The 13993-nt window shown below is 39.8% G+C and overlaps 1 protein-coding gene and 1 non-coding gene across 8 annotated transcripts in view; both read right to left on the bottom strand.

The window, feature by feature from the left end:
- Window positions 1-2688: 2688 nt before the first annotated feature.
- NDUFAF6 (NADH:ubiquinone oxidoreductase complex assembly factor 6) overlaps window positions 2689-13993 on the bottom strand; it is a 94108-nt gene continuing 82803 nt past the window's right edge. For 4 of the 7 annotated variants that reach the window (XM_064384416.1, XM_021673510.2, XM_012467949.2 and 1 more), the window contains 3 exons: window positions 13091-13192; window positions 8903-8959; window positions 2689-2835 (listed from right to left, as the gene is read on the bottom strand). In XM_064384416.1, the coding sequence (XP_064240486.1) occupies window positions 2707-2835; window positions 8903-8959; window positions 13091-13192 (288 nt within the window). In that variant the 3' untranslated portion in view covers window positions 2689-2706. Of the gene's footprint in view, window positions 4797-8902; window positions 8960-13090; window positions 13193-13993 lie in introns of all 7 variants that reach the window. The other 3 variants (XM_012467952.2, XM_012467953.2, XM_012467951.2) reach the window with 3 other exon arrangements.
- On the bottom strand, window positions 5048-5154 carry LOC135278124 (U6 spliceosomal RNA). Its single transcript, XR_010345682.1, has one exon. It is a non-coding gene; the product is annotated as a U6 spliceosomal RNA (small nuclear RNA).

Raw genomic sequence — 13993 nt, 5'->3', positions numbered from 1 at the left:
CCTGCATGACCTTGAACTTCACAACTCTGAGACTGTTTTATCATTTGGAAAATAAAGACCTACTTCACTATGAGGGTTAAAGCATATAAGTGCAAAGTACACCACCTGTTCGAGTTTGTGTTCAATAGGTGTTAGCCATAGTTACATTTCTCAAGAATTCAATTTCATCAAAAGGAGAGACTTAAACAAGAGCAGAGAAAGACTATTGCCAATTGAGAACTACTCAAAACTTATTTCATAATGATATGCAACTTTACCTACATTGAGATTAATCTGTCATTTATACTTACTGTTATCGGCTATCCACCTATTCAATATCAAAGTACATCTAAAATGGGTTGAAAATGTATCTGACTCCTTTAAAATATTCTAATAAAAACCCAGAAGATTTGAAAATCAAAAAGAATGCCAGCATCATCTAAGGGGTATCTTTTAAACCAGGAAATTAAAAGTACAGTAAATTTCACTGACAGACTCCACTTGAATCTCCAGATTGGTAACTCTAGTTCATCCAGATCTCTAAGGATCAAATTTAAAATGGTTTAGAAAGTATTTTGAAATTATTTGCTTAATAATAAATTGGCTTCTGAGCCAGTAAAGAATCCACTAATCCTCCTTTTTAAGACCCTTAGAAAGGAACCAAGAAGCTTAGCAGCTGATTGCTGCCAAACTTAACCTGAGAAGACCTGCAGACAATGCTCACTGACAAAGACTCTCTGACGAACTTTTCAACCCTGGATCACTCAGAATCCCAAGAGGAAACATGTCCCATTTCCTTGTATTTTCCTTTTTTTTTTTTGAGATGGAGTCTCACTCTATTGCCCAGGCCAGAAAGCAGTGGCGTGATTTCGGCTCACTGCAACTTCCGCCTCCCGGGTTCAAGCGATTCTCCTGCTTCAGCCTCCTGAGTAGCTGGGATTATAGGCACGTGCCACACCACACCTGGCTGATTTTTGTATGTTAAGTAGAAACAGAGTTTCAGCATGTTGGCCAGGCTGGTCTTGAACTCCTGACCTCAGGTGATCCACCTGCCTCAGTCTCCCAAAGTGCTGAGATTATAGGCGTGAGCCACCATGCCCAGCCCCATTTCCTTGTATTTTCATTTGAAGATAAGCTGAATGGCTCTCTAGAGCCACAGAATTAAACAAGGGAATATACTTTCAAAATCAGTACCAACTAAGAGTCTACTAACATATACAACCACATTGCACATACATTCAATTACATATTTATCTCTACTTGCTCTCAAACAGAAGGCATTCTAGGTGTGTGGTGGGGGTAATATCAAGATGATTGAGACAATGTGTTCTTGTGCTTCAAAAGCTCTCAGTTTGAATTTGCAAAAATGTAACATTTTAAGCCACTTACAATTTAAGTAGGCACGAATTCAGAGCTGATACCAAATACTTAAATGAGACAGAGCAGAATGGGTCAGGAGACAAGACTACTGAAAATACAGGAAAAAGGAAACTGTGGCATAATCCTGGTCCTGAGAGTGAGATTCATTCAGAGTCAGATCGACCAATGGCCAGCAATGTAAAAAAATTTTGATTTTCGCAATTGGTATGTATTTAATAATCTAAAAGTTTTATATTATTAATTATTATTCATCTGTTTTGAGACAGGGTCTCGCTGTCACCCAGGATGGAGTACACTCACTCCTCACTGCGGCCTCACCCTCCTGGGCTCAAGTGATCCTCCCACCTCAGCCTTCCTAGTAGCTGGGCATGTTACCACACCTGGCTAGTTTATGTATTTTTGATAGAGATGGGGTTTTGGATGTTGCCCAGGCTGGTATCAAACAATTTAAAGGTTTAATGAATAAAAATGTGCCTTATTTTGTAGGTTTTTAGGAAAAGCAAACAAGAACACTGATGACAGTATACAGCACAGTACTCACCACTGGGATACAATTTAGAGCACAGAATATACAGTATAAAGTGTAGCACCCCCTTAATGGATGCACAATACAATCCTGTTAATATCACTCATACAAACTTTGTCAATACAGTTTTGTTCATGATCATGATAATGCTGAATGACAAAGTGAAGCAGTGGGATTAACAAAAAAGTAAAAGCTTCCAGATCAGCCAAAGCTAACGTCAAATTAAGGCTCTAGCTCTCGACAGCCACTCCGACCTTAAAGAAGTCATCATCATGGATAAATGTTTACACAAGATTGTAAAGATTAAATGTTAGGGATAGAAAGCCTGCAACACGTGACTGATACTCCTCAAATATTAATTTCACTCTTTGTGACCCCTAAATGCATCTTCCAGCTGTTCTGAACACCTGAGTTGTAGCTGCTCAGCATGTAAGCCCCTATGATAACCTGAGCCCTTTCCCCTTTCCTTCCCCAGTGGTGAAGGGAGGATGACATTCCCTCTCCCTGCCCGCTGACTCGAGTGTGGCTTACAGCCTAAGCACAGCTAAACCGATATTCCCTGTTGGAGCTCCAGCTTCCAGGGACAGCACAGCAGACACTGTCTGGGCTGGTGGTGACAGTGGCGGTGCCTCTGCCAGAATCTCAGCAGTGTCTTGGCACCCTAGTCCCACAGCAATTTCTTATCAATTTGGTGAGCCACTGAACATCACATCCAATAAATTCATTTTCTCTTTAACAGTCATTTCCTGTTGTTCCTAAATAAGAACCCTAACGTTTATAAAACCAATAGACTAGAATTAACATCAGTGCCATAAATTATTTTAATATATTTTTCTCCATGACTGAATATACAAATATAATGGAAGTAATGAATTCTTCTGCTGTAAAGATGGGTGGAATATATCAAAATCCACTCGCTGAATTTTCTTTAGAAAGTCCTCTATAGAAACCTGGAAAAAAGAGAATAGTGATCATCAGATCATAAAATGATCAAATCTTAAAAAAAAAAAAACAAAAAAACTAAAGAATAATTGCAAGTATTTAGGCTATTTTATTTTCCAAGATGGTCTTCTATATAATAAGAATTTAAGTGAGAACTTTTAAAGAGAGAAAGAAAATAAAAAGACATCTAAGAAGTTTCTATTAGACCAGTAAAAGGGTGTCAAAGAGCTAGTACCAGAAAAACTAAGCCTCTTCTGCTCATAATATATAAAGCTTTGATCAAGACATAAAGGATTAGCAAAACCATGTTTGCCTGCCCTTATTACTAGAGTCAGTAGAATGCAATAAGGCTGTTTCAATCAGGGAAAATGAAACATCCCCACCCCGACCCCCAAAATGTAGTGTACCATGAGGGGGAGCTCAAGTCGCCTTTTTAAAAAAATTATTTTGTAAAGAAGTTGAACAGGTCTCCCTGTTGTTGCCAGAACACATGATTTTCAACCAGGCAAAATTATCACAGGTCTCTATAACTATCAACCCCATCCTTCCCTCACCACAAGAAACTTTACAAAGTTTTTACAAGGATCGCAGCAGGATAAAAAACACCAATGAAGTGCATTATCTTTACTTTTGGTTTTCAATTGTCTTGATTAATTTATACATTTTCATTTTAGTTTAATCAGATTTTTGTTAAACAGGCAGGTCACATAGTTTTGTGCTCCACTTTTCTGAGTCACCAGACCTCTTCAGTCCACATGAACAGCGCCTCCTAGAGTTCTGCAGCACGGAACCTGGGTGATCAATGCAGGTATTATGCCTATAGATTCTTTAAAATATGCAGATGAGAACAAAGAAAACAAAAAATATTTTCTTCCAGACTTTTTTCTATACTTTTATAAACATGAGTGAAATATAAACAAATTCATTATCTACTTTTTAAAACCCTAAACGTACATACATAGACAGGAGATATATGCATCAATGTGCCCAGCTGCCTTGTTTTAGATTAGCAAGAAACTTAGAAACAATCCAGAGACCAGGTGTGGTGGCTCACACCTATAATCCCAACACTTTGGAAGACCAAGGCAGGTGGATTGCTTGAGCTTAAGAGTTAATACCAAGCTGGGCAACATGGCAAAAAATGCAAAAAACATCTCTACAAAAAACACAAAAACAACTAGCTGAGTGTGGTGGTGCACGCCTGTGGTCCCAGCTACTTAGGAGGCTGAGGTGGGAGGATGGCTTGTGGCTGGGAGGTCAAGCCTTGCAGTGAGCCTGCACTCTAGCCTGGGTGACAGAGACCCCATCTCAAAAAAAAAGAAACAATCCAGAAATTCTTTGAAAAAAAGAGGAATAGATTGTACAATGAAATATTAATATTATACTGCAGTGAAGTGAATGTACTATAGCTAGATGCAGTAATATGCCCAAATCTCAAAAACATAAAGAGTGTGCACGTCCTAGAAGACATAAATAGAAAATGATCCATTTTTATAAAGCTCAAAAACAAAACTTAGCAATATGTTGTTCAGGAATATATAAAATGAAAGTCTTCTTGGAATAAAAGCAAGGAAATATACACATAAAATTGAGGAGAGCTACCTGAAAGAGGAAGGCAGTGGCAGGGGGATGAGATGGGAAAAACATGAGTACAATTTAATGGTGACATGCTAGTTCCTGAATTGAGTGGTGAGTTCATGGGTGTTTATTATGCTCTACATTGCAATATATACACCTAGACAGATATATTTATTTAATATGTAGTGAGTATTAACAATTTTAAAAGAGATTAAAAGAAAAAAACTTTGAAAATATTTCCATGTACTTTCTTTCACATGTTCTTGTTTTTGAAAATATTTTAGTGTACTTCCTTTCAGATGCTCCCTTTTTTTGCATAAAGGAGCTCATGCTATTTGATGTTCTGTAACTTACTTTTTTATCCCTTAATATACTGTGATCGACTTGCCACCTGTAAGAATTATATTAATTTTAATAGCTTTATGATATCTGATTATAATAGTTAACAAAATTAAGGTATAGACACAATAGATTATATAGCCATTAAGTGTTATATTTAAATTTTTTAAATGATTGAAAAAAATGCTCAATAAACAATGCACTAACATGTGAAGTGTAATTTCAACTATACACAAAAATTCATTTCCAAAAACCCCAGAATGACTAGCAGTTATTTTTGAGTGTTAGAATTATAGGTGATTTTTTTTAATGGAATGCTTCATGAATTTGCATGTCATCTTTGCGCAGGGGCCATGCTAATCTTCTCTGTATCATTCCAATTTTAGTATACATGCTGCCGAAGCAAGCATGGGTGATTGCTATTTTCTTCTAATACTGCTTATATTGTCCAAATCTTTTTTTTTTTTTTTTTTTTTTTTTTTTGAGACGGAGTTTCGCTCTTGTTACCCAGGCTGGAGTGCAATGGCGCGATCTCGGCTCACCGCAACCTCCGCCTCCTGGGTTCAGGCAATTCTCCTGCCTCAGCCTCCTGAGTAGCTGGGATTACAGGCACGCGCCACCATGCCCAGCTAATTTTTTTGTATTAGTAGAGACAGGGTTTCACAATGTTGACCAGGATGGTCTCGATCTCTTGACCTCGTGATCCACCCGCCTCGGCCTCCCAAAGTGCTGGGATTACAGGCTTGAGCCACCGCGCCCGGCCTGTCCAAATCTTTACTATGAAAATGTATTGCTTTTAGGATTAGGAGAAAATTCCATTAAAATACAGAGGAAATGTGATCTCAAAATTAGACAGAGCTCAAGTGGATATTTATACATCAGTCTTTTGTTCAAAAGAAAGTCTAGCTAATGGTAAATAAACTGAGTAACAAATTGATGGTGAAATTCTCAAAGACATTACAAATTTCTAAATATGAATTCTGGAAACCTCATCTATGAAGAATATACTATACCTACACTAGTAATGTTCAAAGAGTTTGTAAACTGCAAATCCTTTCCTTGAACAAAATAATTAACAGATGCCCCATATATAAAACAAGTAAAAGCCCTGTCCAAGCTGGAATGAGGGTATATGACGAAAGCAGTTCCTCAGCAATTGCTATGTTGCCCCTCTAGTCTCTGGCACAGGATAGAAACTGAGAGCTGGGGCTGGGTGTGGTGGCTCACACCTGTAATCCCAGCACTGTGGGAGGCTAAGGCGGGCAGATCACCTGAGGTCAGGCGTTCGAGACCAGCCTGGCCAACATGGCAAAATCCCTCCTCTACTAAAAATAAAAAAATTAGTGGGGCATGGTGGCACATGCCTGTAATCCCAGCTACTTGGGAGGCTGAGGCAGGAGAATCACTTGAACCTGGGAGGCAGAGGCTGCAGTGAGCCAAGATCATGCCACTGCACTCCAGCCTGAGCAACAGAGCAAGACTCTGTCTCAAAAAATAAAATGTTGAGAGCTGGGCTCCAGCCCCAGAGTTTCTGATTCAGCAGGTCTGTGGTGGAGCCCAAGATCTGCATTTCTAACAAGTTCCCCAGTGAGGAGGATGTTGCTGATCCAGGGACCACATTTTGGGAACCACTGGTCTATGATAGTGGTTTTTAGGCCTAGACGCACTTCACAGTTAAAACTAAAGGAGGCTGGGCACAGTGTCTTATGCCTGTAATCCCAACACTCTGAGAAGCCACGGTTGGAAGACTGCTTGAGTCCAGGAGTTCAAGATCAGCCTGGATAACATAGTGAGATTCCACCTCTTCCAAAAAGAATTCCTAATTAGCTAGGTGTGGTGGTACACACCTGCACTCCCAACTATTTGGGAGGATGAGGGAGGATCACTTGACCTCAGGAGGTTGAGACTGCAGTGAGCCATGACTCCACCACTGCACTCCAACCTGGGCAACAGAGTGAAATTTTGTCTTAAAAAAAAAAAAAAAAAAGGCCAGGCACCGTGGCTCACACCTGTAATCCTAGCACTTTGGGAGGCCAAGGTGGGTGATCACTTGAGGCCAGGAGTTCAAGACCAGCCTGGCCAACATGGTGAAACTGTCTCTGCTAAAAATACAAAAAAATCAGCCGGGTGTGGTGGTGCAAATCTGTAATCCCAGCTACTTGGGAGGCTGAGGCAGGAGAATCACTTGAACCTGGGAGGCAGAGGCTGCAGTGAGCCAAGATCATACCACTGCACTCTAGCCTGGGCGATGAAGTGAGACTCTGTCTCCTCCCTCAAAAAAAAGTAAAGGGAAAACTTTTAAAAAGTATCAACGCCTGGGTCCGCCAATTTAATTGGTCTGGGGCGGGGTGGCCAAGCATGGTTTAGATTTTTTTAAGGCTCTCCAAGTGATTCTAATAGGTAGCCAGGATTGAGAACAACCTTTTTCACAGAAGTTAATAAACAAAGTCCTTAACCTTCATGAAGCTTACTTAAAATGTTAAACAGCTGATGGCATATCCATCAAATAACCACTAAACAGGATGACACAGAATAATGTGCTGACATACACAAAATACATGCATGGTTATATGAATATGAAAGGTTCAGAAAGATGAGCAGATATTATCTCTAGATAGGATGGAATTGTGAGAGCTCTAATTTCTTCCTTTGCATTCTGTTACACTATGAACATTTAAAATATTAACGGACTACTTATATAATTAGCAAACCCAATAAAGAAACAAAATTATTTCAAACACACAGACCTGAAACTAAGATAGAAGATGTGAAGTGATCGAAATTAATCTCTCAATAGAAAAAGGTAGAAGATACATTTGGTATTACAGAAAATGCGTAAGTTCACACTTTTCAAAGATTTCAAATCTTTGAACCTTGGTTTCTATCTATAAAATGAAGTAACCATATTTTTGATAGGAAGACTAGGAATAATGATGGAATGACCTAACCCAAGGCCTGTCTCATAAAAGGTGCTAAGTATTTGGTAGCAATTATGATTTCTCTATATGTTTTAGAACAACAGTTCCCAAACCTGTCTATACATCAGAATCACCTGTGGAACTTTTTAAAATCACAGATTCTCCTAGGAGCTGTTCTCCTCCTCCTCAATCCCAAAAGTCTTACTTAGTAAGAAGACTCCAGGAATTTATATTTAAAAAAAGTTTTCCAGGTTAGCCCCCTGCAACCAGCTTAGCAGTGGGCTATGAACCACTGTTCTGGAACCAGTGCTACAGTATGGTCAGGTCACAATGAAGACAAAAGTGAACAGAATAGTAATACTTACATAGCTATAAGCAGCCTAACAACCCTACAAGGTAGTTTCTCCTATTATTCCCATTTCACCTATGAGTAAACTGAGGAATGTGGTGATTAAGAACTTAAGGTGGGGCAGTGGTGGGGAGAATGGGGAGGGATAACACTGGGAGAAATGCCTGATGTAGGCAACGGGTTGTGGCGGGGAATGGAGACAGCAAACCACCATGGCATGTATATACCTATGCAACAATCCTGCAGAATGCAGGACGTGCACATGTAACAATCCTGCAGGATGCAGGACATGTACATGTACCTCAGAGCCCAAATACAATAACAAAAAATATATATATATATTGCATAAAATTATTTTTAGGCTATGTGTATAAGGTACATATGAAAAAGAAAAGAAGTATGTGTTTAAATTTGGGTCCTGTCCCCAAGATGCTTTATTATGTAGATGCAAATATTCCAAAATCCAAAAAATATCTGAAATATGAAACACTCTGGTCCCACGCATTTTGGATAAGGGATACCCAACCTCTCCATGAATCTCATCAGAAAATATGCATTAAACACCCCAAAGAAAACACAGGTAAGTAAACTTTTATACTGAAAAAAAACAAAAGAACTTAAGGTCCCATTGTTAGTAAGGGGCAAAACAGATTCAAGCCAATGCAATCTGGCTGCAAAGTCAGTGCTAAAATCTTAGCTCACCTGCCTCTGAGAAATACAGAAATGACCCTCAGCAAAAGCATCAGTAACTAATGAAAGCTACCACGAGGGAGGGAAACAAAAACAAAGGCTCCAAACTGAAGAAATACATTGGGAACTTTATAAAATATAAAAACAGATCATACACATCAGTTTCACTAATTATACAGCCTTCTCTGTTAATCTACTTACCGTTTGAAGAAAAGCAGGAAACGCTTTCACAGGAACACTTTTGTGAAAGGACCTAGCCTAAAAAGAAAGAGAAAAGGAAGCTGGTTTAAAATTAAGCAAATAAACACTCTCCCTCTGAAAGCAACACCAGCAGTTTAACAATACTGATAGGGCCTCTCTCAAATGCAAGAAAACAGCTCGTCTCCCACAGATTCAGATTAGTTTTCTAAGTCTAAAGGACTTGGGAAAAAGTAACTACTCTATTAAAAGATTCCAACCTTTCTTACAAATTGGCTTTAGCGTCTGCCAGCTACCTTACAATATCTCATAATAACTTTGACTCCCCAGCCCTGTGGTAAGGGGAAAACAAAGAAATATTTGCATTACCAAGTCTCGTGCACCCCTAGCTTACGCTGACATGATCTCCTGTTTAAATGACTAAGATCCTCCTAGGTCATCTTCCTGCCTGTGTTCCCTGACCATTAATTCGTTCCACACAGCCAGACAAATTAATGTCCTTACATCATCATTTCATTTTTACCTTCTTTAATTCCCTGATTGGTCAAGTTTCAACGATTCATCCTGGAATTCAAAGGCCTCCATATCTTGACTCTAATCTTGTCCATCAAACCTAACTCCCTACCACTCTGGGCTACGAACACCTGGTCTCTCAGGCTGATATCCATCATCCTGTGTTTGCCAAGCCCACTCTTGTCTCCATGTCTTCATTTATATTGTCCGTAACACCCGGAAGAGCCCTCTACTTCCTGACTCACTTCTTAACTCATTACATTCCAGTTTGACTCCAACCATCTACTAAAATTACTTTATAATCATCCATGATTTACTAATCACCACAGCTATCTTTTCTCTTCACTTTTCTGTAGCATGTAAAACTCTGATATTCCTCTTTCTTAAATCTTCTCCTCCCTTGATTTTCAAGAAACTGGCTCTCAGTTTTATTTCTATGAAGATTCTTTCCTTCTCCTTCTTCCTAATAAATGTCCCTTTCTCCTTTTACCTTGTAAATGGAGGTGGGCCTCAGGGTTCTGCCCCTGGCCCTCTGTACATTCTCCTTCAGCAACCCCATCCAAACTTAGAGCTTCAATTACAAGCCTTTTATGTGGATAACTCCCAAATATATCATCTTTAGTCCTGACTTCCTTTAAAAGTCACAGTCCTGCATTCTTCAATAGCCCATCTCCCTAAATGTCCTCTAATACCCTCAAATTCAATTACGTTCAGCAGCTGGTCCAAAGTCTAATGAGCCACACCAAACATACCATTAGTTTGTTTCTGGTATTACTGTAGCTTTTGAATGGCACCATCAAAGTGCCATACTTGAATTCCTCATGCAGCCTTCAACTTTCCCTCCATCTGATCTTGCCACAATCCAATTAGTTATCAAGCCTAGTTAATGCTACTTCAGTTATTTGTGTGCATGTGTGTATACACATATATAAACATACATACACATACATAAACATCTATTGTCTCGAAATCAGACACTCTTTCTCCCTCTCCTAAGTCTCCTAACTGATCACCCAACCTCTAAACTCTCTTGTCTCAAACACTACTAGCAGGGTTTCCTACTCTGCAACACTAATATCACTGTTTTATTTGATGATGATGATGATGAAAATTAACATATTTCACTTACAATATGCTGCACTACATTATAAACTCTTGATATATGTTAACTCATTTATCCAAATAAGTTAGATCATTTAAGCTAGGTGCTAAAATGATCCTCTACTACAGATGAAGAAACTGAATCACAGAGAGGGTAAGATTACATGATTAGTAAATGGCAGAATTAGGATTTCAAGTCAAGCTTCTGGTTCCAGAGTTTGCACTCTCATCCACAATAATGCCTCTCAAAAGCCTCTACAACTCCATAATCTTTCTTTAATCCACATTCCAAACCTATCTTCCAGGACCACATTACCTATACACCAGTGGTGTTCAAACATGGCTGTTTAAAATTATTTGGAAATTTGAATTACTGGCCCCATCCCAGGTTTACTGCCCCAATCTCCAAGGAGTGAGGCCTGGGAATCTGTATTTCTCAGGTGCCTTACGTGTCCTTTGACTGGGATTGCTCAGGTTCCACGCAAGCCCAAGGCTTTCCTGCCTCTCATGATTCTGTAGTGTGCTCAGATCTTACCCAAAACTCTGCTAGTTAGTCCTAAGTAATTTCTCATCTAAAGTTCCATGTATTTTATCTATATCTCTGTCAGGGAAGAGAACTGTTAGATATTCAGGAAATTTTAAAAAGCTGAAGATAGAGACTTTGCCCTCAAAGAGCTTACACTCTGATTACTTATGTATTTAATATTTACTGAGTGATTACAATGTAATCAGGTACTTTAGATGCTGAAGAGTATAGCACAGAATCAAACAAAGTCACTTACATTCCAATGAAGTGGGGAAGCAATAAGCAAACTTTTTTTTTATTGAGATGGAGTCTCACTCTGTCACCCAGGCTGCAGTGCAGTGGCGCAATCTCAGCTCACTGAAACCTCCGCCTCCCAGGTTAAGTGATTCTCCTGCCTCAGCCTCCCAAGTAGCTGAGACTACAGGTGCATGTCACCACCTGGGCCGGGTTAATTTTTTGTATTTTTAGTAGAGAAGGGGTTTCACCGTGTTAGCCAGGATGGTCTCGATCTCCTATCCTCATGATCTACCTGCCTCGGCCTCCCAAAGTGCTGGGATTACAGATGTGAGCCACTGTGCCCAGCCAATAAGGAAACTTTTAATGTCAGGTGGTGAAAAGTGCTAAGCCAATTAAGGAGACTGAGGGTGATGGAAAAGGAAGATGTTATTTTAGGTAAGGTGGCCAGGGAAGCTTTTCTGGTATGGTGATATTTGAGTACTAACTGAAGTAGAGGTGGGTTAGAGGGGAAAAAGTAGGAAAAACAGCAAGTGCAAAACCCTCATGGTAGGCAGGTAAGTGTCCAACTCTTTAGAATCTATTGAAGATTTAAAAAAAAAGGGTAACAAGAAGTACTAGGAAAAATGAGCATTATGGGACCTAAGGAATAGAAAGTTTTCACCAAGTCTTCAAGAGCCGCTGAAATTAGGAAACACTTCAAGGAGAACCAGAAAGGAATAACACCATGGAGATGAATGACAGACAATTTCAAGAAAGATAAGTATAGTCAACAATGTCAAATTCCAAACAAAAGTCTTGGAAAAGTTCAAGAGATGAAGAACTAACTCTTAGAGAACAACTAAAGTGACAGGCAGGAGAAATCAGGAGTTAGTTCAGGAGTCACGTCAGAGAATCAATGGAAGAAAAGTCAGAAAGTGACACAGAGAGAAAGGTGTCTATGCTGTCAAAAAAGACCAACCTAGCTAACATGGTGAAACCCCATCTCTACTAAAAATGCAAAAAAATTAGCTGGCATGGTGGCTTTCACCTGTAGTCCCAGCTACTCAGCAGGCTGAGGAAGGAGAATCGCTTGAACCCAGGAGACAGAGGTTGCAGTGAGCTAAGATCACACCACTGCACTCCAGCCTAGGCGACAGAGCAAGACTCCATCTCAAAAAAGAAGAAGAGTACATGAAAACGAGTTGTAAATGACCATTAAATCTGGTAATAAGGAGAGTATTTACTAGTGATTGTTTATTAAGAGTGGGCAGGATACAAGCCAAATCATAGCATGATGAGCACTGCCAAGGTGGTAAGGGCCTGAGGTAACAGTGAACACAGAACACTTCCTTCCCACTGGGAAGGAAGGAGAGAAAAGTACCAACAGAAGGATTCACAGGCTGCCTGTAAATTCAGAAGGCAGCACCAACAAACCAGAAGACAAAAGAGCACAGATGTCAGAGAAGCAAACTGAAAACACCAGCTGGGGGTTTCTGAGGATGCAGCCCCTGGGAAGGGGAGGAGAGGCATTGGCCTTGGAAGGTGGAAAGACACCCTATCTTCCGAGAGAGAAGCGGATGGAGCACAGAGGAGCCACATGAGAAAGCACAGACTTGATTAACTCAGTAAAGGATGCATTCACGTGCTATGAGGTGTGGGGAGGAACTTTTTTAGGTGAGAAAAGTTTTCAACAGACTCAGATAAATCTACTGGGAAATCAATGAAAAATGGAATAAAAGACTGCCAAATTGGGAATATCATAACCATGTTCTAAGAATAGCCATATCTAGAAATGATTATTCCCTAAATGATTTGGCAAAAAAAAGCCTACTTACATGTTTTAGGTGCAAGTGTGCCTGACTGGCAATGTCATATATTACATCTCTCACATTTTTATCTTGGTTCCTCCGTAGAAAGTCCTCTTGTGAAACATCATGCTGTGTAGGGAAATATACATTATATTAGGAATCTAAAAGCACAATTAAAACTAACTTAGCACAAGAAAATAACTGACAGAAGAGTATGTACAGTTTAATGCCTATTTTGTCTTTTAAAATGTGTATGTGTGTATGCATGTGTGTGTGCATGTGTGTAGAGAGAGAAAACGAGAATGAGAGAGACACCTGGAACATGCAATAAGATTTTTCGTTTTTTGAGACAGGGTCTCACTCTGTCACCCAGGCTGGGGTACAGTGGAACAATCATGGCTCATTATAGTCCAACTTCCCAGGCTCAAGGGATCCTCCCACCTTGGCTTCCCAAGTAGCTGGGACTATAGGTGTGCACCAACAAACCCAGCTAATTTTTGTATTTTTTGTAGAGATGGGGTTTCGCCATATTGCCCAGGCTGGTCTCAACCTCCTGGGCTCAAGTGACCCTCACAAAGTGCTGGGATTACAGGCATGAGTCACCAAACCTGGCTACAACAAGATGTTAATTAACAAGTTATAGGTAGAATGAAAATATACAAGCAAGAAAACAAACATACAAAAAGTTTGAAAGAACAGATAATAATGAATCTCATATCAAAAACAAAGTTCTTGCCAGGTGCTGTGGCTCATGCCTGTACTCCTAGCACTTTGGGAGGCTGAGGTGGGTGGATCACAAGGTCAGGAGATTGAGACCATCCTGGCTAAAGAGTGAAACCCCGTCTCTACTAAAAATAAAAAAATTAATCAGGCAAGGTGGCATGAGCCTGGAGTCCCAGCTACTCAGGAGGCTGAGGCAGTAGAATAGCC

This window comes from Aotus nancymaae, unplaced genomic scaffold (genome assembly GCF_030222135.1).
Source record: "Aotus nancymaae isolate 86718 unplaced genomic scaffold, 86718_ANA_hifiasm-v0.15.2.pri h1tg000036l, whole genome shotgun sequence".
Taxonomy (NCBI): Eukaryota; Metazoa; Chordata; class Mammalia; order Primates; family Aotidae; genus Aotus; species Aotus nancymaae.
Note: the sequence above shows the minus strand (reverse complement) of the source record. Positions and strands in the feature narration are given on the sequence as shown.